Raw genomic sequence first — 24,921 nt, forward strand, 5'->3', positions numbered from 1 at the left:
AGCGTTCAGAAACTTGCAAAAGTGATCCTGAGATATAGAGAATTTCCACAGGAAGGAAAGAATTGACTTCTCTCTTATTGGACCACTGGGACAAACAAAAGGGAGCCAAATTTTCTACTGTCAACATTTTTATAGGATAGCAACCTTCCTGCCATGGTTATTTATAAAGAAACGTTACAGACTGTGTTAAATTATACACTGAAGAATTTCAAAAGATGACTTAAAAAATGATGATTCTTTTTTTCTCTCTTCTATAAACATTTAGAGTAATTTCTAGGGAACTTTATTTCCAAGTCAATACTTAAGGATCCCATAAGGATTGTGGTATATCCATGCGTACCTCTCACTGCTTGATTCTTACCTGTGGCAACTAAATTCGCTTGGATTCAAATACAATCTCAGCCTGAGACACCACGGGGGCAGTGGGTAGGAAAAGGCTCCGCTGGAGAGCGTATGGATATGTTACAAGCACAGAGAGCATTTAAGCACTGGTGTGGGGACCCTGATAACAGCACATTATCCAGGAGTCACACCAGCTCTGTTTCCATGTTCTCCTTACCTACAGTCAGAGAGAGGAACGAGCACTAGGAGCACCCATAAGGCTGAGTCAAACAACAGCTTTGTAAGCGCGCATCAGAGAGGCTCCTGCTCCTTGGCTTTGCCAAGGACTCCCCCGGTCTCAGGCAGCCGAACAGATCTGCCATTTCCGCTCATCTCCATCAGAGATTCTATATCTGGCCTTAATGTGACCCCCCCCCCCCGCCCCCGTACTGTGAGGGCACTACAAAGTGAGCAGGAGACCACCCTTCTTCTCCCTGTTGGAAGCTGGGGTGGGGGAATACAGAAAAGGACCAGCAGACTCCAGATGACGGAAGCAGTTGCAAAAATGGCCACAAAAGGATGCTTTTGCCATTCTGGGAAGCCTCCTCAGACCTGCCCGGCCTGTCTCTGCACTGTCTGTACAACCCCTTCCTTCCCTCTGCCTCACAGACGCTCCACCTCAGCTGCATTAAACCCAGCCTTTTCCCTTTTCCTTCCCATCCCTTCCTACCACCATGGGTGGTAGACCAAATAATTTAAGTAATGTATCACTGGAGTTTCTCATGCCTGGAAAAAAAAAATAAATAAAAAAATCAAAGAAAACTGCAGTACATAGTTTTAAAGCCCTTCCATTCACAAAGTTAGCACAATTCAGCCAAGGACAACTTGAAGGTCATTAGAACAGATCCAAGAAAAAACACAGGGACTCATTCAGACGGCTGTCAAAGACTAGTGTGATTGGGCTTGTTCTTTTAGCAAGAGGCATTTCCTGCCTATAGAGGTTTAATTAAACACACACAGTTTACCTAAAATGGTAACATCACTCTACATCACATTCTATTTAATAACCTTATCCCCTGCAAAACAGTTCAATGCTACAGAACAATGTGCTACTTGTTCACACAGGATTTTCTGTACATTCCACAGCATTTCCTATAGGTTTCGTAGTGAATTTATCGTCTGCAAAATGTTTTCTTTCCTCACAGAGAAGACACGGCCATGTTCAAAGTCAAGTGAGTTTCTCTCATGGTCTCTTGCCCATCAAGCAGAACGCGTCATAGGCTGAGGGCAATTTCTGCATCTAAATAATTAACACAATAGCTAGCACATGCTGGTGTCCTCAAACAAAACCTCGTTTTAACCCCTGTTGAAGGAAACGCCGGGAATAAATCCAGAGGTTACCTTTGCCAGCAAAGACAGACTGCTGCACAGACACTAAGCGCGTCAGTTAACAACACACTGGAACTCACTTTTTTTTTTTCCCGTTCCCTAGTGAAAGCAAGGCCTAGGAGCGACAAGCCAGTGCAGAAGCCTTGGGCAGTGCAGTCTTTCATTTCCCAGCTGAAACTTCTTCCAAGGACTCTTGGAAGTCACCCCTGTCAGCTCTAGGGGTGAATGTATGACAGGGCACTTGTCCACCAAAACTGAACTTGTCCCCACACAGCCCACCCAACCCTTGAGTCACCAAACTGCCTTTTCTCCTCAGGGGCTTCACGGATCCAGAAGGTGACTCCTCCCGTCTCTCTGCTGATGAGATCTCACGCTAACCCTTTATGATAAATAAATGCACTTTCGTTTTAAGGTCTATTAATAAATAGGTGCACACACATACGGGTATAAACAAGGCATGTCAATTCTCTTACCTGAGCCGTTTCTACTTTCAGGATGGTTTTGTGAAAGATATTCTCCAAAAGCCCTTGCCGCTCTGCGCATCCAGGCACCACAGGAGGCAGGAAAGGAGAGAAGGAAAGAGATGGGTAACGGTTAAAGGCCAAAGAAAGAAAAAACAGTTCAATATACTGCTGTTTTCTTGCCTTTCCCTCACCTTCAGGTAACACCAATTTAAACCTGCTGCAATAGCAGTGGGGGCTTCCTGGTTAACACACCTCCGTTTTCCCCTGGCCAAAGCTGAAAACAGAGTTGGACTACAAGGCCAGGACTATTTTAGTCTTTAGCTTCTCTGTTAAAACTGAAAGAAATATTGAAACGCACCTGCATTAAACTGGGTCTTGTTTCTGTGATGCACATAGGAACTGGACCACTGTCTCCAACCACCTTAAGTTAAACCTCTTTTGGCAGCCCAGGGAAGAAAGTATCTCCACGGCAGTCCCAACCACCACCCCAGCCTTCTACTCTGGTTCTGAATGCTCCTCTCCGTGAGCTACCACAGCTTAGACATTAATGCTAACACCCATTTCACCCACCTTAACCCTACGCTCTCAAGCACCAACTGCACAACCTTACTTGAGAGACCCCCACAACACCCCACAAAAGCAATTCCTGACTCTCTGATGGATTTCAAGTCCTGTGGATGACTGAGATTTTACTGAAATATATTAAGAATCAATCAGGCAGGGTGAGCTCAACCCTTATCCCACATCAAGGCCTACATAAGAGAGCAAACCTATGAATATTCCAACCACGGAAAAGCTTTCTGCTTTCAACACACACAGGAAAGGAATCCTTGGTCAAGGCATGCATTCCTTGGTATACATTAAAGATAATCTCCAGTCTTCTATTACCAGAACATTCGTAAAATCCTGCTGCTGTGCCTGTTCTCCTGTACCCCACAAACCTGTGACTCAAGAGAGCTAATACAAGCTTTTCCCCAGCCATCCGTTTTCTCCAGGTTTGTAGAACGATCTCTCCAAGGTCTGCAGCATCGCAATCAGGCTGATATCTGCCAACGGTCAGTCCAGGGTTGAGGCTCGCAAACAGTGAGTGGAACAGCCACCCACCTCCTTGGCAAGCCAGGCCAACAAACCCCAGCAGCCAAGCACCCTCAGCCTGCAAGCACACCAGCAGCTCTTGGGGGAGGAGATGAAGACCCGCTGCAACAGGGAAGACTCTCCATATCAAGGCATCATGCCCACCATCATCCTCCTCTGAAAGAGGTGCTCAACCTCAGAACATCCCTCTCCAGCTCATGCTGCCACAAAAAGCCACGCTCATAACGGCCATTAAACATCTAAGTGCAAAATGGCTTTGACCTCCAAAACAACTTTCTGCTTTGCTACCCGATGCAGCAGCATATCCCAGCCCGTGTAGCCAGCATTTTCCCCCCACTGCTTTTACACACCTCCTCCCAAAATGGAAAAGATTAACAAAGCTACAATATACCTCCCGGAGCGACTAGAGCTGGAAGGAGTGGGAAGTCCATTTGTTATCCACAGCCAGCAACAGGGGATCGATACGAACGATGAAAAAAGAGTAATTTGATCTCCCTGGGACTAAACTTCAGCACAGCCAAATGCAAAATGCTCTGGAGCAGTGCAGCTGGAGCTATGCAAGAAGCAAGGTTTAACCTTCTGCGTCATTACAGGCTAACATTAAGTGCTGAGGTTTTTTCTGTTTCCAGATTCTTGCCTGTCTAGTACCAGGCTGTACCTTTAGACACTAGTCTGGGGTAACAGTTGCCCAAACTGTCTTCCTCAGTCCCAGAAATGGTCACACAGAGGCTGTCACATTGGGGAACTGCACAATTAGCACACAATCCCCGCTACAAAGAACAAAGAGATGACCATCATGGTTCACCCATACAGGGGGGCAAATGCCTCGTGGATGTTGCTTGCACCCACTATCATTCTGTCTGGGCAAAATGCGGGACACACAAATGTAAAGTTGGGAGGTGGAGGGTGGCAACTTCAGGGAAGTGGTTGAGTCACCATTCCTGGAGGTATTTAAAAGTCATGTAGATGTGGCACTGAGGGACATGGTTTAGTGGTGGACTTGGGCAGTTTTAGGTTAACAGTTCGACTTGATGATTGTAAAGGTCTTTTCCAACCTAAACGATTCTGTGATTCTAACATCAGGCTATGAAGCTGCAAGAGCGCTCCTGAGCTACTCCCGCACTCCATCTTAGAGGTGGTTATGGCTCAGCCAAAGCCACGGCTGATCTCACGTAGCACTGGCAACAGCTCCACTTTGAGCGGATGGCTGGGCTCAAGACTTAAAAGATCTTTTCCACCAAGACCTCTGTGACTCCAAGGCTTCCCATGGAAACGCCTGCCCTTGCAAGGCATCATCAACACAATTCACAAATAGGGCACTTACACCCTTGGCAAGGACTTTGAAGCTTCTCTTGTGCATCAGCAGTCACTCCATGTAGAAAAAAATAACAACAAGCAAGTCTCAGGCAAACTATCAGTGAGAGAACACGGTGATTTACACAAAAATGCTAAAATACGATGACAAAATTTAGTCTGTAACTAGTTCAAAAGCTCCAAGAGCACGTTAGCTCATACATCATTCTCTCCATTCATCTCTCTGCCAAGGCCCAAAGCCGATCTGTCTGCCTTAAAATCTGAACCAATACTTCACCCTTAGCTTGCAAACCACCAGCTCAAAGAATTAGTATCAAGCACTTGCTAAGACCCAAACTGCAAATGGCTAACACGGAGCCAGACAGAAGGACCGCCACCCTCCATCCCACCTTGTGTCACTCAGACTAAGGGCCCTACTTTAAAGGTGCTGCAGTGTCTCTAACCTCGCTCTCCTGTTTCCCCAGGCAGATGAGATCGGAGGATAAAACCCGAACCGCCAGAGCTCCTGGAGAACAGGCGATACCCAGCCCTCTCCTCGCTGGTCAGAAGTACGGTCAAGGAGCACATTGCTACTCGAAAACGTTGCTGCCCAGCCCAGGCTGAACCTGCAGTTCTGTCACTACTGTTCCACTTCCATTGCTCTCCGACGCTGCAGGCCAACTTAAGAGCAAACGAACGTGGACGCTTGATCACAGTTAACTAGCAACAGCTAATAACGCAATGAAGCCTGCACAGTACAATGTGCGGCGGGGGTTTTCCAGCCAATTACACTGCAAACTTCAGACTAATTTTTTTGCCTATTATCTCAGTAGTCCCCTTCTACATTCCTGCTTCCCAAGTGCCACCGGCTTCTCCTTGGCTGTGCCTCAGCTGATCTCCCACAGATGTCTGCGTGTGCCCTTTGCCAAGGGGACTCTGCTGGCCACACTAGCTCCTTATGCCGAGTCTCCCCTTGCCAAGACTTTTGTGCTCCTTCGCTGCCTTCACTGTGCTCACAGCCACCCCAGTTTACCAGCTTCTGCCCGTATCGTTAACATGCCACTTACCCCCTCTCCTTGACCACCCATTGACTTGGTCAAAATAAAGCCAGAGCAAAATTCAAACACATGGTAGCTGCTCTCTTCATCCCATTCTTTTCTATTTCTTTTATCAATGCACTGTATTGATACAAGTCATACAATCGTGCTTTTTTCTCAGCTCAGTTTTGCCTCCGCTACCACAGCCCAACGCGGTTCAAGTCCCATCAAGCCTCCTGATGGCATCAAAGAACCCTTCAACTGGGCTCAGAGCAGAGACACCTCAGGATAATTTAACTGGCAAGAGATAAAAAAGGAAACCTGTTTCACATAAATGTGATGAAGTACAAGGTGCCTTACAGATACACGGGCCGATGAGCTATAACCCTGAGTGTATGACACTGCAAAAGCCGCATACAAATGAGCAGGTAGTACTGAGAGGTAATCAGCTAATGACACGACAAGTTTAGCCCTGACTCATCTGGAGAGAGGCTTTCATTTTAGTAGCAGATCAGACCTGCATGTTACACAGTCAGCACAGCCCGATTTAACAAAAGAACATCAACCAGGGACCACAACCTTGGTACGCTGCGCCACTGAGTCTAACCAGTACAGACAAGACTGCCATTGCCTCAGAGAAAACACCACCATCTTCTCCGGCTGCTTCTCCATCAAAACGACTTCAAGAGCATGGAGGGTGGATGGGGCAGCACAACACAGGCAGCAAAAGCGGCTGCCCTTCTGAGGGCATTTTTCAGTCCTCACTGCGCATTAGGCGTCAAAGCTGGACTCAGGTCTGGAAGAGAAACTGAGTGAGATTTTGTGAAGAAGCATAGATCTAGAGGTACATTTGCTAGAAGGAGGAAAGCCGCCAAATAACAAAGATCTCAATTACAACGTGATGAGCATGGAATAGCCTTCACGTCTCTGAAATAATCACACCAACAGGATGAGAGGGGCCTTGATGCATACTAGCAGCTATGAGAAATTGCTACACACAAATTTATGCAATCCACCGAACTGACGCTGAACTGAGGGAATAAATGTGTATCGAAACACTCAGAGACACAGGAAAGACCTGAGATAACTCCATTTAGAGCACAGCAGCAAGCTAAGCAAAACCTGGACTATTCAGGAGTATTACACGGAAAAATAAAGAACACCCACCACCTTCTAGTGTTCCTTCAGAAATAATGCCCAGAGGAGTTGCAGCAGGAATCTGTTGTGACAGCATCTGACAGTGCTGCATCTGAGGAAAACAGGAGAGAAGAGACCTCCTTCATCATCAGGACTTAACGTCCTCCCACAGCTGCAATCCTGCTCTTGTCACCAAGCAGAGAGGGGAACACTGCCAGCATATCCACAGCTAACACCTCAGCCATTAAAGACCGCTGACACCTACGTTGTTTAAACCTAACAGTAACAATACCCTGACAAAAATTAGTTTTCTGAAATGTCTACGTAGGGAGATGGTAGCTGGAAAAAATTAACTCTAAGTTTTAAAATTTTCAATTCTCACTCTCAAGAAAGGGAAATGGGATGTCAGCAATGGATCTTGAAGTCAAAGACCCCAGAGTCCTGGAGGAATTTGTAGTCACCAAGCTTGGACAGAAGAGAGGACAGAGCAGGAAGAACTTAAAACAGGTAATCAAAGCATGATAGAGTTTATATCACTCACCGGAAAATTTGTAAGTGGAAAAAAAACATATCTAGATTCCATGAAGAACCCCGATCTAAGCCAAAAATTGGTCTTGCAGTAGAAAACCTGGGATAAGGCATGCACTCAAGTACCTCGGCATTTTGTCAGATTTACCCTTTCGCAGCAATTAACACTTCGTGCCCTTGTTTGAAGTCACTCTGTAGCCCTCTCTAAGTCAGAAGAGAGGGAGTGAGACCAAATTCTTATCTCTCTGTGGGCTATCTTAGACTAGACACCAAAGCCCCGAAATTGGCTAAGATGAACCACACGCTCAACTCAAATATTTCTTGTCCTAACTATAGAGATGGTTCTGGAACACCCAGCAAAAGTCTTCTGTCTGTGTGCTCACACTGTCACATGCACTTAAAGAAAAGCCGTAGGCCAGAGCAACGCAAAGCAGAGCCGCAGGAAAAGACTTACTTTATCACCACATTTGGGGTGCCAGTACTGTTCTGTAGGCGTCAAGGCAGCAAGGGCAAAGAGAGCTCATTTTTAAAGGCGTTGGTTCATCTGTGCCCTTGAAAGCGTGCTGAGGAAGCCAAGGAGCGTGTGTCAGACATCGTGCAGGCCAGGACCCTGAGGAGAACCTGCACAAGCCCAAACCGCATCAGCCGGGGAGCCGCCAGCGGAGGGGCAGCACCAAGGTCATGACTCAAGGACAACTGCGTCATCCCTTGCCTTTGGCACTCATGCCCCGGGAGCAGCAAGGCGAAAAAGAACGCGCTGGAAGGAAAGAGCAGTACCACAGTGAGATCTCACATACAAGCACTTCAAATCTGATCACAGCGACAGCACACTAAGCCTCAGTCGCTTCCCGGGTGCCAGACACGGAATCGGTGCACAGTTTGCTGCAACTCTCTCAGGAGAGGACAAGACCACAGAGACCAAAGTTAGCAGCACCGCAGATGCTCTCAACAGTGCTAGCACAGAGCAACTAAGCCATTATTTTCTAGGAAGCTATTAAAAGGACCTACCACACAACCAACTGCATGGAGCTTAATTAATTCTCCTGGGACAGGAGACTCCCCTGAGTCGCTCTGCAGAGATTTTAATTTAAGAATCTAGGGAGCTTGCACCTTCTGCTTAGATCACATTACTCACGACAACAAACAAATGATGGTCCCTGCTCAGTAAGACAGCCAAATGCACACACACGCACTTCAGCCGCACATAATAAATATACATCAGCGGGCACTTGGACTTGCAGCGAATTTCAGGAGCTCATTTTTTCTCTCAAAAAGAAAAGCCAGGAGAAATACGAGCAGGGCAGAGCTCAGGAGGTGCAGAGAAACAATCCCAGGGCATCTATCTCCTGCTGCAGCACGAGAACAGGATCCCACAGCTGCTTACATGAAGCCGCGGGGGACATGATCGTTGCAGCAGTGCTACCCACACAGGTGACCCAACGGCCAACCCTCTTGGGAAGGACAGAATAGTCTCTTTGTAGCCTTATCTACTGTCCTGCAGACTCTCCTGGCTGCACATAAGGACACGGGAGATACACGGAGGAGGACCCAGGGTAGAGCAGAGGAGCTGTGTGCGATGTGCTCCAGGAAGCCTGGAGGAAACCTTTCAGCAGGTGGGTCGTCACCGCTGTAGAAATACTGAGGGTGGCAGAGCCCTCATGAGGCAGGGGCTGAGACGTGCCTGGAGCGGCAGGATGGAGGCACACCGGCAGCACTTGTCCCCACCAGCACTTTCTCCGTGCAAAGAGGCAATGCAAGGAGCTCCTCAACAAGTTCTCTGCCCTCCCCAAAGGCTTTTCAATTAGGCATTTCTAGAGCAGGGCATGAACAGGGCAACACATAAGAGCAACCTGTGCCATAGTCTACATGACCAGACACTCCTCAAGGACTTTATGTTGCCCAGCCCAAGTCCACTCAGCTAATGTTTCTGGTCAAACCACCGCAATTCACATCACCAAGAAACACAGAGCTCCACGTAACAGCAACAGTTACAGCAGGCAGCAAACCAGAACCCCAGAGGCACCTCCTGAACTCTACACAGTTGATGCTACTTGAGTAGCATCTGCCCATCCTGGTGTGGGCTAACAAGCCATTGCTTTCGACACACATTAGTCGCTCCCAAACACCCACACTAGCATTTGAGATCTTACCAATTACCAACTATGTTGCCTGTGTGACTGGCTGTCTAATCCTACTCCCAGAACCCCATTACAACAGTTATGGTGCATTTTGTGTCATTTCTGTATACCCACCTGGCTGACATCTGCCAGGAAGAATCCCACTTCCAGATCTTTGAATGCCGTTGCAAGCGCTCACGGTTTCGTTACTGGTTATGAACAGGGTACATCACAACAAGGGGAAAAGTTCCAGGCTCTGCCCGTACACCTTTCTCCAGAGGCACTCCAGACTTTGAAGGACATATTTCTTTATAACACAAACAGACAGCAATATATAGACATCCCTGGATCTCCTCACTTCAAGCCATAGGACTGCCTTTCCTCCCAGCACAGCGGAGATGCCGTAACGCTGAGTTACAGTCACAGAGAGGTGACTGAGATCTCTCAGAAGCACTGATCGAGTCCTACACATGACTCCGGGTTATTCTAATGCAATTTTGTCTAACACAAAGGAGCCGTTATATAATGCAGCTGAAAAGTTTATTTCTTCCTATTTTTTTCCAGCAGCAAAGAGCTAGATTAACTGTAGCAGAGACACTGACAGACCTACCCCTTTGCACAGCTGTGCCGTAGGGGCAGCCAAACGCTGCGCCAATGTCCCCCAAATAGTCACCAGGTGATTGCTGTGACACTTGCACTGCAGCGTGGGAGAAGGGTCCTTTCCATCTGTCTGGGCAAAGGGCACTGTAACCAAGCTCATCTGCGACAGCTTTTTTAAACCTAAGTACAATCAAGCAGCAAATGGATTTTCTAGGATCTCCCACGTTTCATACTGAAAAGCACTGGGACCAGACAGCAAGTGAATTTCTACACTGTAGGACGAGCAATATAAAAACGTAACAGGCACAATACACAACCCAAATCTTTTAAGTGGTCAATGCAGCAGCTTGGGGCACTACCGGAGAGGGCAGAAATGGTGGGTCCGGATTTTCACACAGTAGGATCTCCATTCAAAGGTGCAAGACCCCTTGACGAAAGCTGCTGACTTTGCCCTCGGACAGGCAGAGGGCATTTCAGCCGGTGGGAAACCACTGAGCACACCGACCGCGCTCCCAATTCCCGAAGATTAGAAACATCCAGCCCTTACAAATCCACTCCTGACCTGCTCCTTGCCAGCCCAGCAAATAAAACCTGCGGATGATGTTCGCCGGGGCGGCAGCGAGCAGCGGGGACACCTCTGGAGACAAATTGCCTCTCCCAGGGCCGAGGGTCGGCGGCGTGCGGGGGGAGCGCGGTCGCCCACAGCCACCAGCCGGCTGCTCTGGGGGCACCGCGGCAGCGGGCGAGGGGGACAAACCGGGGTCCCTCCGAAGCTCTGCCATTCCCGAGCCCCGGGGGGACAGCATCCTGCCCCGGCGGCCCTGCATTCCGGCCCCGGGGCACAATCCCCGGGGTGGTGCCGGCCGCCTCGGCTGGTCCTGAGGGGCTGAGGGGAGGGGGGCCTTCCCCGCAGCTCGGCGCCCCGACACGGCCGGGGGCGGGCAGGGTCCCCGGCACGGCGGGGCCCGCCCGCTCGCCCCCCGGCACCCACCTCACTTTAGCCGCCACCGACGACATGGCCTCGTTCCTCAGCGTCTTCCTTTTGGACACGGCTGTGCCCATATTCGCGCGGGGGGGAGCGCTCATCGCACGACCCCGCGGCTGCCCATGCCGCGGCGGGGCCGGGTGCCGGGGCGCGCCGCCGCCGCCCCTCGCTGCCGGGCTCCCCTCAGCGCCCCGCCATGGCTCGGCGCCCCCCGCGCCCCGCCGCGCTGCCCCCGGCGAGTGCTGCGCTCCGCCGCCGCCGCTGCCTCCTCATTGACTGCGGCAGGAGGGAGGGCCCGGGCGCGGCCCGCCGCCCAGGAAGCGCCGCTATATTTGGCCGGCGGCTCCCTCCTCCGCCCCCGCCTCCCTCCCGCCTGACATCATGGCGGGGCGGCTGGTGGGGGTGCGCCGGCCCCGCCTGAGGGGCCGGGGGAGGCGGTTGGCTCGGCCCGGGAACCGAGGGACGGCGATGTCCCCTCCGCCCTCGCGGCCAAGTCCCGCATTCGCCGCCGTCCTGCGCTCCCCGGTCCCTGCCCGCACCTGAGGGGAATGTCCAGCCGTGAGGGGAGGCCATGGGGGCTGCTCCCGGCGGGAAACGGATCGGCAACCTGCACAAAACCCAGTCATTTTGACATAAAACTATAGGTTGCCTTTGAAGGGGCCGGTGAAAGGTTTTATGCACGGTCGGTTTTCCACAGCCGGGCGCTCTGTCGGTGGGTGGGTGCGCCGGGGTCCCGCTGCTCGACACAGGTTGGGCTGTCGGGTTTTGAACGTGGCGTCTCTGAAGGGTTGGCACAAATGTCCATTCTGAGGAGACGCTGGCCAGGGACATTTGCTTTGTCCCCTCAGCTCGTGGTTGCGTGCTGCCATTGTCCCAGAGCAGGTCCACGGTGGCACGGGAGTTCCCAGAGGTGGCAGAGGCATGAGGCAAAGCTGGGCATCCAGACACCTTTCCATCCCCAGTGTCACCTGCCAGAGCAAACACTTTCCTCAGGGTCATCGAATGCTTGAGAACAAACCCAGTGCAAGGAGCTTATCAGCTGCTCGGTCAGCTAAGCCTCGGGGAGGGTTTAATTCATAGAATCACAGAACTTGGGTTGGAAGAGACCTTCAAAAACCACACACCACGGGCAGGGACACCTCCCACCAGCCCAGGTTGCTCCAAGCCCTGTCCAACCTGGCCTTGAACCCCTCCAGGGATGGGGCAGCCACAGCTTCTCTGGGCAACCTGGGCCAGGGGCTCACCACCTTCATCATCAAAAATTTCTTCCTTACGTGCAATCTAAATCTACCCTGTTTCAGTTTAAGAGCATTGTCCCTTGTCCTGTCACTGCAGGCCCTGGTAAATAGTCTTCCTCCATCTTTCTTATACTCCCCCTTTATATATTGAAAGGCTGCAAGAAGGTCTCCCCACAGCCTTCTCTTCCCCATCTGAACAACCCCAACTCCTTCAGCCTTTCTTCACAGCAGAGGGGTTCCAGCCCTCAGACCAATGTCATGGATGTAGATTTTGATCCCTAGGAGGGTTTGGAAAAGCGCTTTTCCTTGAGGAAGTATTTTATAAATCTGCTTTCAGGGTACCTGAGTGAGCGGCGGCAGCAAGTTTTTAAATATTATTCACAATATATACAGAAAAAGCACTTAAGTGGTTCCCCTGGCTCTGCAAGGGAGTGCACGGATCCCAGGAATTCAGAGCCAACTCATTCAGCAATATTTGACAGAGGGGTAGAAGTTTTATAGGTAATTAAGCTTCCTACAAGCTTTGTGAGAAGAGGCGGCTGAAGGAGGGAGTGACAGACAAACAGACACACCTTGTCTTGTGTGTACCTGGGGAAAGGCTGCAGCATAAGCTCCTGTTTTACTGTCCTTCAGAGACTCTGCATGGAAGAGACCAAAAGTTTGGGGAAAGCTTCAATCCTCTCTCTCCATAGACTCCAAAGTCAAATCTGCAAGAAAAAATACGAATATTTGAACAAATTAAGTCTACATGTTTGATCTATTAATCTACAAATTGAAAAACAAAGTAATTCATGTAATAGAGCAGAAAAAAAGATGAATAAGCTACCCAATTACCCTGGTGTGTGTGGACACAAGGAGCGGGATGTGAATACCTCATCAGCTGGAATTTTATCATACACTGGGGAATTCGCTGTGAATAACAAACCTTCAGTAATGGGTCTTCACTTAGAGCCAAGCTGTGAGTGGAAAAAGTGCCATGTGTGCAAAATAAAGACGTCGCCCTGCTTTTTAGCTTGGACCAGCTGACCGAAGGAGAGGTGCTAAGTGACATCGGCTGCTCCATCACTGCCACCGAGGGAGCTGGCCTCCGTGTCCTGCTGGCTCCACAGAACTGCGCTTGGGGATGAGAGTGGCTCCTCTTCCCGTGGGGTTTTGTGACCCACCAAGCAGGACGAACAGGGCTCTGCTGTTATACGGTGCTGAACAGGGTGATGAGACTTCTTTAAACATTACGGTCTCGATCCCCCTGAGCTAAAATCGGTGAACAGATTTTTAGGGCAGGTTCGCCTCAGTCCTGTGTGCTGGGAGCAAGTGTGGTAGAGCTGATGCACGCTCATCTAATGCGATGCCCAGCCTTGCTTCACACCGCTGGAAACACGGAGACACAGAGATCTGAAGGTGCGCACATAGTCAAACGAAGGGAGAAAAGAGAAACACATGGGAATACTTTAAAAATAAAGTCAGCCTGAGCCTTTTGACTGTGCTTTTCCCCCCTTTTTCCTGTGTAATAAGAGGGGGAAAGTACTCTTTATGTCTATGTTTAAATATTTTGTCAGTTGTGGCAAACGCTATTCTTTAAAAATGCAGAGAAAAAATCCCAAACTAACAGACAGGTCTACTCTATCCCTGACATAGTCCCCACCAGGTCTACCTGGAAACACCCCAGAGTTGCTCACAGTGACATTTTCCAGGTACAAAACAAAACCCAGCGTCAGTGCATTGGATTTCTTCCCACAGAAGATGACTCCCATTAAACTTCTACTCATGACTATCCCCCCGCACCAGGTTTTGTTGTACAGTCATGTCACCAGAGAACTTCTACAACACAAAATGAGAGAAAACCCATCTGGTTTTAGGGAGCACCTTAAAAAAAAAACCCGTAGAGAACTTGAGCTGTGCAAGCAGTTACAGTCTCAGCGAAGCAGTGTCCAGCGCTGTCAATTCCCAATTAAAAAGCAGGGATGCCTCCACCTTCATCCCGTTTTCAGACCACACTCTAGCACATTTGTGCCTCTTGGAGCTCTCTCAGTCTCCCTTGTCCATTCCCCTGCAAGACTCACTCTTTGAGGCTGGGGAGGGTCCAGCCCAGTGTAGGGCTCACTTCAAAGGCACATTCGCTGCTCAGGGCTTGGACAGATGGGTTTTGAAGACCTCCAAGGATGGAGATGCCACCACCGCTGTGGTCCATTTCCCAGGGCTGCACCACTCTCACAGGTAAAGATTTTTTCCATATATCTAATGGCAATTTCCCTTGTTGCAACAGATGCCCACAGCCTGTTGGTCTGTGTGGCCTTGAGAAGTGCCTGTCTCCATTCCACAAGCACTGGTCCATCTCCCTGTGGTTTTCCCCCTTGCTTTCTGCTCCTTCCTTACCTTTGTTTAGGGTTTTCTCCCTGTCTTTGGGTTTCTCCCAGGCATTTGGGGGTCTGGGTTACCCCAGTGTGACACGGAAGAGGAGGCAGTGGGCCTCCTGCTCATTACAGCTGGAGAGATGCCTTTGCTTCGTGCTGGGAAAAAAAGTCAGGCGAGCCAGGCAGACTGTTCTCCATCGCTTCTCCATGGCAACAGGCCTTCCAGACGCACGCACGTAGGCAAAGAGGCCGAGGAGGCAGGGAGCACTGCGGTCCCTCCGCCCAAGCCCCAAATCTCTATTCATGGGGCTCTCTCTGCTGAACTCACGTCATCCTTGGGAAGCACACCCCAAAAAACAGCTTCCAAAATAATCATAGCTGGTCAGAGAAATGCTTCCCTCCTTCCACCGGTGAAGGTGCAATATCCTGAAGCCCAAGCCAGGCAAAATTTATCCTGATCAGTGATCATTTTTGTCCATATAAATGTGCCACACCTGAAAAGTCTGGTATCTCAGCATCCTCTCAAACCAAACAGCACACCTCCGTCTAGTGGGAAACCCAGAGCCCTAGACCTCGTTAGGCCTAGGTCTTAGATCAGGCTGAGATGAGATGGCCTGACGATTCTCAGACTTTAAGGATATGGTCTTTTTATGTTTAGAAAAGCCGGTTTTGTCTAAACACGCGAAAGAATGTGTATCCTGACAGTTTAAATGCAAAAAGAGAAATAAGGCAAGCTAAAACCAGCCACAGGGACAACCTGCAAAAGGCAAAGGCAAATAATAATAAATACTTCTTCAAACACATCAAGCACAGGAAGCCTATTGGAGTCTGGAGAGTCAGAAATTGGCCACAGTGCAAGAGGAGCATTCGTAGGAGATAAGGTCAGAACACAAAAACAATGAATATTTTGCATCTGTAGTCAGTGAGGAAAAGCTCAGAGAAGTTCCCGTGCCAAAAGCCATCTTTATATGGACGTGGCATTGGATTTGGCTCATATTCAAGTGTCAGCAGAAGACGCTGAGGAATAAATAGCCAAACCAAAGAGGGCAAATTCACCAGACTGAGATGGTTCAGCTAAGTGCTCAGGAACTCAGAGATGAAACAGTTTAATTACTTAATTGTAGCATGTAATCACTGTGCATAACATAGCCTCGGTGTCCGAGAGCTTCAAGGTGACAAATGGGAAGGGTTTGAGGTTATTACAGACCGTGAAGTCTGAGGTCCCTCCTGGGCAGACTGATAGAAGTTGTAATAAAGAGTACGATTAGTTCATAGTTGGATACGTATGAAATACTGGGAAGAAAAAAAAAAAAAAGTGTGGATTTCCTTGAAAAAGGGAATGCTTCATAAATCTATTACTGTTTTTTAGAGGAGTTAATAAGCAGGTGGTACGGTCTGCCTGGATTCCCAAAAGGTCTGTTGGAGGAGTTTCTTACAGAAGTGCAGCTACCATGGGATTAACAGTAAAGGCTTGAAATAGATAAATAACTGGTTAAAGGATTCTCAAAGAGCAGCTATCAATAGGCAGGCTCCTGAATGGAGGGAGGACTTGAATGGAGCCCCATGGGGACCTGCATTGGGGTCTGCTCGCTTCAGCATATTCAGAAATAATCTAGAAAAGGAATTGAAGAAAGGGATGGCAAAGCTTGCTGATGATGCTAAGGTATTCAGGGTCATAAATACATGAGACATTGTAAAGAATTATACAAGGACCTCATGATAGTGAATAACTAGGTAATAAAATGGCTCAGGACATCCAGAGCAGATAATTACAAAGATAGGCACACAGGAGAAAAACAATCCCAACTTCAGTGGCACAGTACTGGGCTCTGCACAGATCCTTATCCTCAGAAATGGCCTCTTTTTTTCCCAGGTTCCTCTGAATATTGTCCCCACCCCGACTGCATTTGTGCCTCGCACACTGGTCGCTGCTTTGGGGACTCAGCAGTAGGGTCAGCATAAAACCAGGACAAAGCAGGATGTTTAACGGGCCGTGTGAGAAGACTGTAGTTTCTTTGGTCCAAATTGAGACCAGGATCGTTTGTGGTCCCTGCAGTCAGTCGGTTACTCAGTTACTGGGAAGGGCAGAATAACAGGGTTAGCAGTGCCGCGGGAGGAGTGGGACCCCCCTCCCCAGGGACATTTCCCAGGGCTGTACGTTACCGCAGCATGAGCCGAGGTGCGGGTGTCTCCCAGGCACAGGATGTGCTGAGACCCCAGAAGTGGTAGGGAGAGGACTGGCTCGGGCAGGGACGGTTTTAGCCCCGTCGTTCTGCACAAAACAACCAGCCCAAGTGCGGTGGTAATGGAGGGGTGAAGCGCCAGACTGAAAAGAGAAGCCAAAGTGATGTGTCCACAAACACAGTGTCCCAATTCAGCTCTTCTGACAAGTCACAATGGCGCGGAGAGATGGCGATAAAACCAAGGTGCTGGGGAAGCTGGGGGAGCTGTTGGGGCTTATCTGCGTAGCATTGCTTGGGAAGAGTTTGAGGACATCAGTTATGGCCAACTGCACTGGGCAGCTCAAGGTCTCCCAGGTGTCTCTGAAATATCATCCAACCACCTTCCCGCTTGGCCAATTTAGTCACTTCAAGATGTTCCTGTTGAATTCATCGTTTAGAAACTTCGCTCTAATGAGGCACTGTAAGAAAATAACTTTTTCAACACTGGCATAATTAAAATTAGGCAATACATCACAGAAGCAATATCAATAGCTAACAAGTTGGAGTTAGCCAAGAATTATGGTTTCGCTTTGAGCAGATTCATTTGGACAGGGCTGTTCTTAAATGGCCAAGCGTTTGACATCAGAAAATAAGAGCTCGTTTAAATGCAGTCCCAAAGATAGTCCTGATCACTGGATGAGCAGCTCTTCTGAACCGGCTGGGATGTGGAGCACTCAGACCCAATGTTAGGCTGGCTTACCCCCAGCTATTTTTAGTAAAAGACCTAATCAGTAATTAGCAGGGCTGAATACAGCCTTTCAGCCTTTCTTTCTGTTACGTGACGTGTCCCAGCCCCAGTGTGCTAACGAGCGCAGCGTTAGTGGGAGAGGAATTCAGACCCCTTAGACCCTGGTCACAGGGTTACCTGTGCTCAAAGGTTAAACCCTCTTCTCCACTCTCCTAAGTCACTGCACTTTCCTAAATCTTCTAATTTTGCCAGCATTGTGAAGAAGCTAAATATTATGTTATATTACCTGTCTGCTCCTGCACAAGGCAGCAGGGTCCCTGGCAGGGCAAGCCAGAGGCAGCCCTGGTTCAGACTGGAGATTTGGAAAGGAGCATCTGTGCTTAGGTGGGGGCGGAGCACATGGAAAAGCAGAGCCTTTCTATCCCAAATTTGGAAAAAACATTCAAAAAAGGCCTTGGAGTTTTACTTCCATGCATAGCTATAGTTTGAGGGGCATTTGAGGGCTGGCGCACGGAGAGCCGGGCTGCCCTGAACCTTGAAGCCCAGCCACAGAGCCGCTTCTCAGCCCCCGCTGACCTTCCAGGCTGGATCAAGCAATGACTCAGAGCAGGGGCTCTTCCAAGTTGGGTCCAGTGGCAGCAGCCTGGCTTCCCACTGGGAGACTCCCACACTAGCGCCGAGTTTTCCTGAGTCTGTCCAGCTCTGCAAGCGCAACCTGAACAGACTTCGCTGCGGCTGCCGTTCGGGGAGACGGGAAGGTGATGAGGCTGCGGGATTTATTTTGCCGCCTTCTTGCCGAGAGCAGTGCAGGAGCCTTAGCAGCGCTCTCTGAGCAGACATTAGAGACGGAGAGGACAGGCTTCAGCTTGGCACCACCATCCAACAGCCCCTCTGGCCAGGCAATGCCTCCCCCTGCTCCCCCTGCACTGCAGCACCAGCACTGGCACGGCCCAGTGTGGGAGGCATCACACTACTTAAAGAAAATTATGTTGCTGGCCTTTTCATTATGTTGCCCAGCAAATGTTCCCATGAAATATAGGCCTAATTATCTACCCACATTCAGATTACTCTAAGATGCAATTTCCTTCTACTCTGTGGAGTTTGCATTCCTTCTGTGGATCTCATGATTGAAATACACTCAATTAGCTATTACTCTGCTGGCTGAAATCTTGAGCTGCCTTCCCGACAAGGCTGCTCCATCCAGGTCTCACTGGCATTACCGCAGCCAGGTGACACAAGCTCACGTGCAAGCCACAAAGATGTCTCACCTCTCAGCCATGCCTGTTGTTTATTAGATTTGTATTGCAAATGGGAAGCCTAGTCAGGACTGAGGGCTTGAAATGTGAAGTATTGAACAAATTTGCCTTAAAAAGCGGCCCCAGAAGGCTAAAATAATTTTCTAAATGCAAGCCCTTCCCTGTGCCAGGTAGATTGGAACCAGGCAGATTCAGTCCTGTGCAAACCCTCATTAATATGCATGCACACCAGTTCATAAACTAATAACAGTGTTAACAATAGTCATGATAGTAATAATACGGTTCAGACACTTAAGGAAGGACAAAAGCATATCTGACCCCACCAACTACATAGACCCTTCCATCCTTTCCCAAATCCCTCTATCCTTTCCCAAGCTCCATCTTGAGCATAGCCAGTGTTTCCCATCGCTCCTTCCCACTCCCTGCATCCCCAGCCACGCGGTCCTGCTCTCCAGCTCGTGACAGCAGAAGGCCTTTGCTCCTTGCTGCCAAGTCACTTTTCTGCCTATTTGCTGAGCCCGAGAGCTCCTGAGCACCAGTATTGGGCAACTGTGCATAGAGTCTGAGATGTTCAAAACCAACACAGCCAAGCAGAGCTGCCAAAGAGCCCAGAGAAAGGAAACAGCGGCAGCACAGGAGATTGCTGTGCTCTGCGTCCGTCCCTTGGGTGGGATCATTTCGAAAGTGTGTTCCTAAATCCCTGCGAGGGAACTCACTGTGCCCAGGAGAGGAAGACTCTGGATGAGACACCACATTTCTGAGTCAGGAGAGTGGGCATTTCAAGAGCAGCATAATATTATATACCTCTTTTTTTTTGTAAAATGATAAGCAGGTGGAGAGAAACAAAAGAAATGAGGATTGGCTGTAGCAGGAGGGAGGGTCTGAGCAGGATGGTAACATTATCTCACTCCTGTTGGCAAAATTAGTGGCATCACATTGACATAAGCCAGTCCCTCAGAATAAAATACAATAAATGAAACCAATTGATGTAACAAAGGAAAAAACAATGTGGATATTCCATACAGGGAAAAGATTCCTTAACTTCACAGAGAGGTGGAAGCACTGGTGCAAAGGCTCTCCAGAGGTCTTTGGTCCTCCTGCCTGCTCAAAGCAGGACTGTTGCCTACGCTGGAGGAGCAACTTTGCTTGGCCAAGTTGTGATGCTCTTGCTGGATGGTGATCCCTCTCCCTGGGGTGACATGTTCCCATGCTGCACCACCCTCCTGGTGAAGGGAAACTGATTTTGCACCTACCAGAGACAGGTTTTACTCCCAGAGCCCCCAGCACCATCAGGGACTGGTGAGCTGGTGAGATGCAGGATTTGGCCCTTACAATGGAGGTTCCTCAAGGTCGGGATTCCCGAAACAGCTCCAGGAACAGATCTGCTGGTAATTGATTGCTCAATGATTCAGTGATTACTCAGTTTTTGCTCCATCCACACCTCAGTATTTCATTGTTTGGCAAAATAACAGTCTGACTTTGTCCTGACATTGGTACCACGCAGCAGAAGAAGAGCTGAACTTTGAAGCATCTGTGTTTTATTTAAGATGGAAGAAAAACTGTTGCTACTAAAAGAAAGTTTGTGTGACTGTGTCCCTAGAAACTTCTCACTCCTGAAGCTTCACTCCAACCATGTCCAACCCTACCCCAACCATGTCCAACCCTTGCTGTATCTGAAGGAGCTGGGCACAGAAATGAGACAGTTTCCAGCGCGTTTGCTATTACTGTTGGCAAAAGGGCTCAGGCAGAGCTGGAAATGCAGCACCCCCACACCGCGCAGCCCAGGGCATGGCAGGGCCAGCTCCCTCTCACATGGTGCTTCTGCCCACCACAAGGTTGCACAAGGGAGCAGGGAGGCCAAGGAGCAAGGAGAGATGCAGGCAGAAATGTACAGGGAGGATGACTCAGAAAGCTCATCTGGAGAATGAGGAGGGATGCATTGTTGGAGGGGGGCCAGAGGAGGCCACAAAGATGATCAAAGGGCTGAAGCCCCTCTGCTGTGAGGACAAGCTGAGAGAGCTGAGGGGTTCAGCTCCAGGGAGACAGGCTCCAGGGAGACCTCAGAGCCCCTTCCAGTCCCTAAAGGGGCTCCAGGAAAGCTGGGGAGGGACTTTTTACAAGGGCATGTAGTGACAGGATGAGGGGTAATGGCTTCAAACTGGAAGAGGGGAGATTTAGAGGAGATATCAGGAAGAAACTTTTCACTGTGTGCGTGGTGAGCGCCTGGCCCAGGCTGCCCAGAGAAGCTGTGGCTGCCCCATCCCTGGAGGGGTTCAAGGCCAGGTTGGACGGGGCTTGGAGCAACCTGGGCTGGTGGGAGGTGTCCCTGCCCAGGGCAGGGGGTGGAACAAGATGGGCTTTAAGGTCCCTTCCAACCCGAACCATTCTATGATTCTATGATTTAGCCTTTCCCTCTTGGTGGGCAGAAGGAAACTATTTGTGATGGTTGGGGCAGAAGGAGTGAGAAGCTGAAAGGGAGGAGAGGAAAAGAGCAGAGCCAGGCTTTGCTGTATTGTGGGCACTGCAGGGCTTTCCACGGCTCCTCTCTCTGGCCAGAAGTCCATACCTGCGTCTGTTCTGGTGACAAGAAACATCTCCGGGCAGCACAGGGAGGCTCACGCTGGGGCTGCACACACATCCAGGGCCATCAGCAGCTCCTGGCCGTGATGAGGGTGCAGCAAAATACACGCCATCTGCTTCATCTGGGGCATCGCACAAAGGCACAGGCAGTAAAGAGTCTCCAGGTTAGACCCTGTTGACAAGGATAACAAATTCCACAATTGCAAATTGCCCAGGGTACAGGGAAGGAGGGGCTAGGATGTGTGCGGTAGGAGGGGGTTATCTGTTCTGCTTTTCCAGCCCCACTTCCAAGCTGTCCCGCAGAGAGGAAGAGGAGCCCTCAGAGGTTTGTAGTGAAATCAGACGGGTGCTGCGGGAGATTCGGCAGGGAGCTTGGGATGGGCAGCAGCTGGATCTGTCAGCGTTTTGCAGGAAAGGACCTAGATGCTGTAGCAAATCTTCAGCTGAACCAGAGCCAACAGTGTTGTGCTTGTGCAGAATAGGTGAATGTCACAGTGTGAGAAATAATACGGAAATGTGCCGTCATGCGCAGGCTGTGCAGGTCTGATGTGACACTGGCTGGAGGACTTGGCCTAGCTCCGGCTGCGGCGTCTCAGGGGGGATTTGGGCTGGTTGGAGAGAGCTCAGAGGGAGCACAGGGAGGGGTCAGATGGTGCAAAAGTGCAGCCTGTGGCCAAAAGGCTGAAAGCGGGACCGATTCACCCCAGAAAATTAAAGACTTGGGGGGAGCCACAGCAACACGCTCCAGCTATGTGCAAGGCTGAAGGCAGGAGAGGGCACGAAGCAACGGGATTAAACTGAGGTGAGGAAATTTGGGTTAGACCTAGAGAAGACCTGGCTAAGGATAGTGAAGCAGTGGAACAGGCTGCCAGGGAGAGCGGAGATGCTCCAGCGTGGGCAGAGCAGCTCAGGTGCTGTATCGGGTGCGACCAGCCGGAGCAGAACCTCCCTCGAGCAGCGGGTCAGGCGGGATGGCCTGGGCACAGCCGCACCAGCCCGCTTTGCCAGTGTCCTGCGGAGTCACCTGGACTGGGATAGCTCGTTGGTCTCTTCATCACTCATGGAAGCAGCAGCTTCAGAAACTTCATGGACATGGTGACAATTATGAGGAAAATTGAAGAGGAAAAAACCAACCCCGTAGAGTGGGAAATCAGCAGTATTTGAGTAGAGTGTGCAACTGGGCAGAAAAGTTAATATTGCAGAGTCAAGTAAATATAACTTTGGCTGAAAGCTCATCCTGCAAGTTGTTCACCTGAAAACAGCAAGTGGAAGCAAAACTACAATGTGTATGAAAAGGAAGAAAGGAACAGATACTAATCAATATGCAGCAATCATCACAATGAGCTATGAAGCAGAGATATTGATAGAAGAGGGTAAACGGACAGAGGAAAATCTATGCCTGGCAAAGCCACAAGTAAGAAGTTGTTCACTAAATATATTAGAAACAAAAGAAATGTTAATGATGTGGTAGGTTTGTTTCATAGACTTAGAGAAGCATAAGCGATAGGACAAGAGGAAATGGCTTCAAGTTATGCCAGGGTTTAGATTGGATAGCAGGAAAAATTTCTTCACCAAGAGGATTATCAAGCATTGGAACAGGCTGCCCAGGGAAGTGGTGGAATTGCCATCCCTGGAGGTATTTAAGCCGGGCAGACGTGGTGCTGAGGGACATGGTTCAGTGGTGGTTTTGGCAGCGTTAGGTTGATGGTTGGACTTGATGATCTGAAAGGTCCCTTCCAACCTACACAATTCTATGTTTCTGTAAAAAGATCTTGGTCAAGACCAACCTTGGGGGTGTCTCCGGTCCAACCTCCTGCTTGGAACAGGACCAATGTCAAAGCAATACAGCCTTGGTCAGGGATCGCCCAGTTGAATGTTGAAAATCTCCAAGCACGGAGAAGCCACGGCATTCCTAGATGAGGAGGTACGCTGCTAGGGACAGGGCCCTCAGTGCGTCTCTTCTGCACTTAGAAAGGATGGGAATGTAAGACATGAGCATGATGAAATACTCTCTGGTCTACTAACAACCAAGAGCATCTTGGGTGACACCTGTGGGGGTTCTAAACCAGCAGATCCACGTGACCTGCACCTGAGGGCCCTCCAGCAGCGTGCCAAGCCCCGTGGCGTCACTCGCTGTGGAGAAGTTCAAAGCCTGGGGAGACGCCAAGGTTGGCAGGATGCTAACGTGGCGCTCAGCAGGCGAAGCGGGTGCCCTGGTTAACAGTCCAGCATGACATTCAGATTGAAAAATGGAGATGACACAGAGGATTCAATTAATATAGAATTCAAGGATTAAAAATACACCCATTGGTGTGGTGAAATGGAAAATGTCTTGTCAAATGAGCCTCATTTCATCCTTTGAGAAAATTAGAAGTTTGTAGATAAAGGTTACCATGTAGCCATTATTTCCTTAGCTTTTGGCAACACGTTTGACTTAATATCATATGACACCCTAATTACAAATTTAGCACTATACAATCTCAATAAAGCCCACATTAACTGGATGGAGAGCTGCAAGCCCATCTCCAAAACAAGGAGTCATCAGCGAGCAGAGATGATTTAGAGGGATTCTGCAGGAGCCGGTCCCAGCCTGACACTAATCAATGTTTTCATCATTGATTGAGAAATGAGCACAAAACACAGCTGATAAATTATACAGCTGCTGGAAACAGAGGGACTGGCATTGAATAATTATGACAGAGAAGTTATACAGAGCAACTGGGATCTTTTCTGCGTGCAAACCCATTTTCACTTGGCAGTATTAAAATAGGCCAGCCTTCTAACAGGAACGACGGAAACGTTTCATCCAAAAAAGATGGGATGCAAAAAATCTAGACATCACCAGGGGAAGGGAAGTCGGAGGCAGTTGCTTTTGCAACACCCTGGCGACACAGCGCCGGCCCCAGGTGCGGAAATTGGAGGCAGAGGATGAGAAAAGCGAGACCGTCCTGGCTGTGCTTTTCCACAGTGCGAGGAGCTGTGGACACAGAGGGGGTGGCTGAAGTCCCAAAGGAGACAGACAAAGTCCCACAGAGGGGATAGACAAAGTCACCAAGCTGCAGGCAGCAGCCACGTGGGCTCTGTACAAGCCATGGGGCTGTGGATGGTCTCCAGCCCACAACCTGCCGCCAGCTCTGCCTCACGGCAGCGCAGGGACCCGGCCATGCTCCTCCCAGCAGCACACCCTGGGCCACTCCTCCCCGTCTTCTTGGTTTCCTCCTGAAGAGTGATGCTAAAAGCGCTCTAGTTCCCAAGAGAAAATAAACTGGTTTGCTGAGTTCTTGCATCAGGCTTGGGTTACGTCCTCCCCCTCACTCGCCATTATTTTCTGCTGCTAATTGTTAACACATTTATCATAAAGAGAAGCTGAGGTGGTTTGCTGAGGAGGCAGATGAGGAGCTGGAGATGAGACATCCAAGGCTCGCAGGAGGGTCTCTGCAAGGAGCAGGGGCCCGACTGGAATTTGCCTCTCCACGTCTATTTACACCACCAGCAGAGGGGCATTTTCTTGGGTGGATTCTGGACCTGCACCCCCAGAGGGGCTTTTCCACCACCTGCTCCTAAATCGCCCCCGGCCCAGCAGCCCGAGGCCCCGGCGACCCTCCTGGATGGGGCCAGGA

General features: G+C 49.8%; 1 protein-coding gene across 4 annotated transcripts in view; it reads right to left on the reverse strand.

Annotated features, from left to right (window-relative positions):
• NSMF (NMDA receptor synaptonuclear signaling and neuronal migration factor) overlaps positions 1 to 11,176 on the reverse strand; it is a 48,001-nt gene extending 36,825 nt beyond the window's left edge. For 2 of the 4 annotated variants that reach the window (XM_054220909.1, XM_054220908.1), the window contains exons 1-2: positions 10,973 to 11,176; positions 2,184 to 2,245 (exon numbers count right to left, since the gene is read on the reverse strand). In XM_054220909.1, coding sequence (XP_054076884.1) covers positions 2,184 to 2,245; positions 10,973 to 11,067 — 157 coding nt within the window. In that variant the 5' untranslated portion in view covers positions 11,068 to 11,176. The remainder of the gene's footprint in view (positions 1 to 2,183; positions 2,246 to 10,972) is intronic. The other 2 variants (XM_054220907.1, XM_054220906.1) reach the window with 2 other exon arrangements.
• Between the last annotated feature and the right edge of the window lie 13,745 nt (positions 11,177 to 24,921).

The sequence above is a fragment of the Rissa tridactyla genome, chromosome 14 (assembly GCF_028500815.1).
Source record: "Rissa tridactyla isolate bRisTri1 chromosome 14, bRisTri1.patW.cur.20221130, whole genome shotgun sequence".
NCBI lineage: Eukaryota > Metazoa > Chordata > Aves > Charadriiformes > Laridae > Rissa > Rissa tridactyla.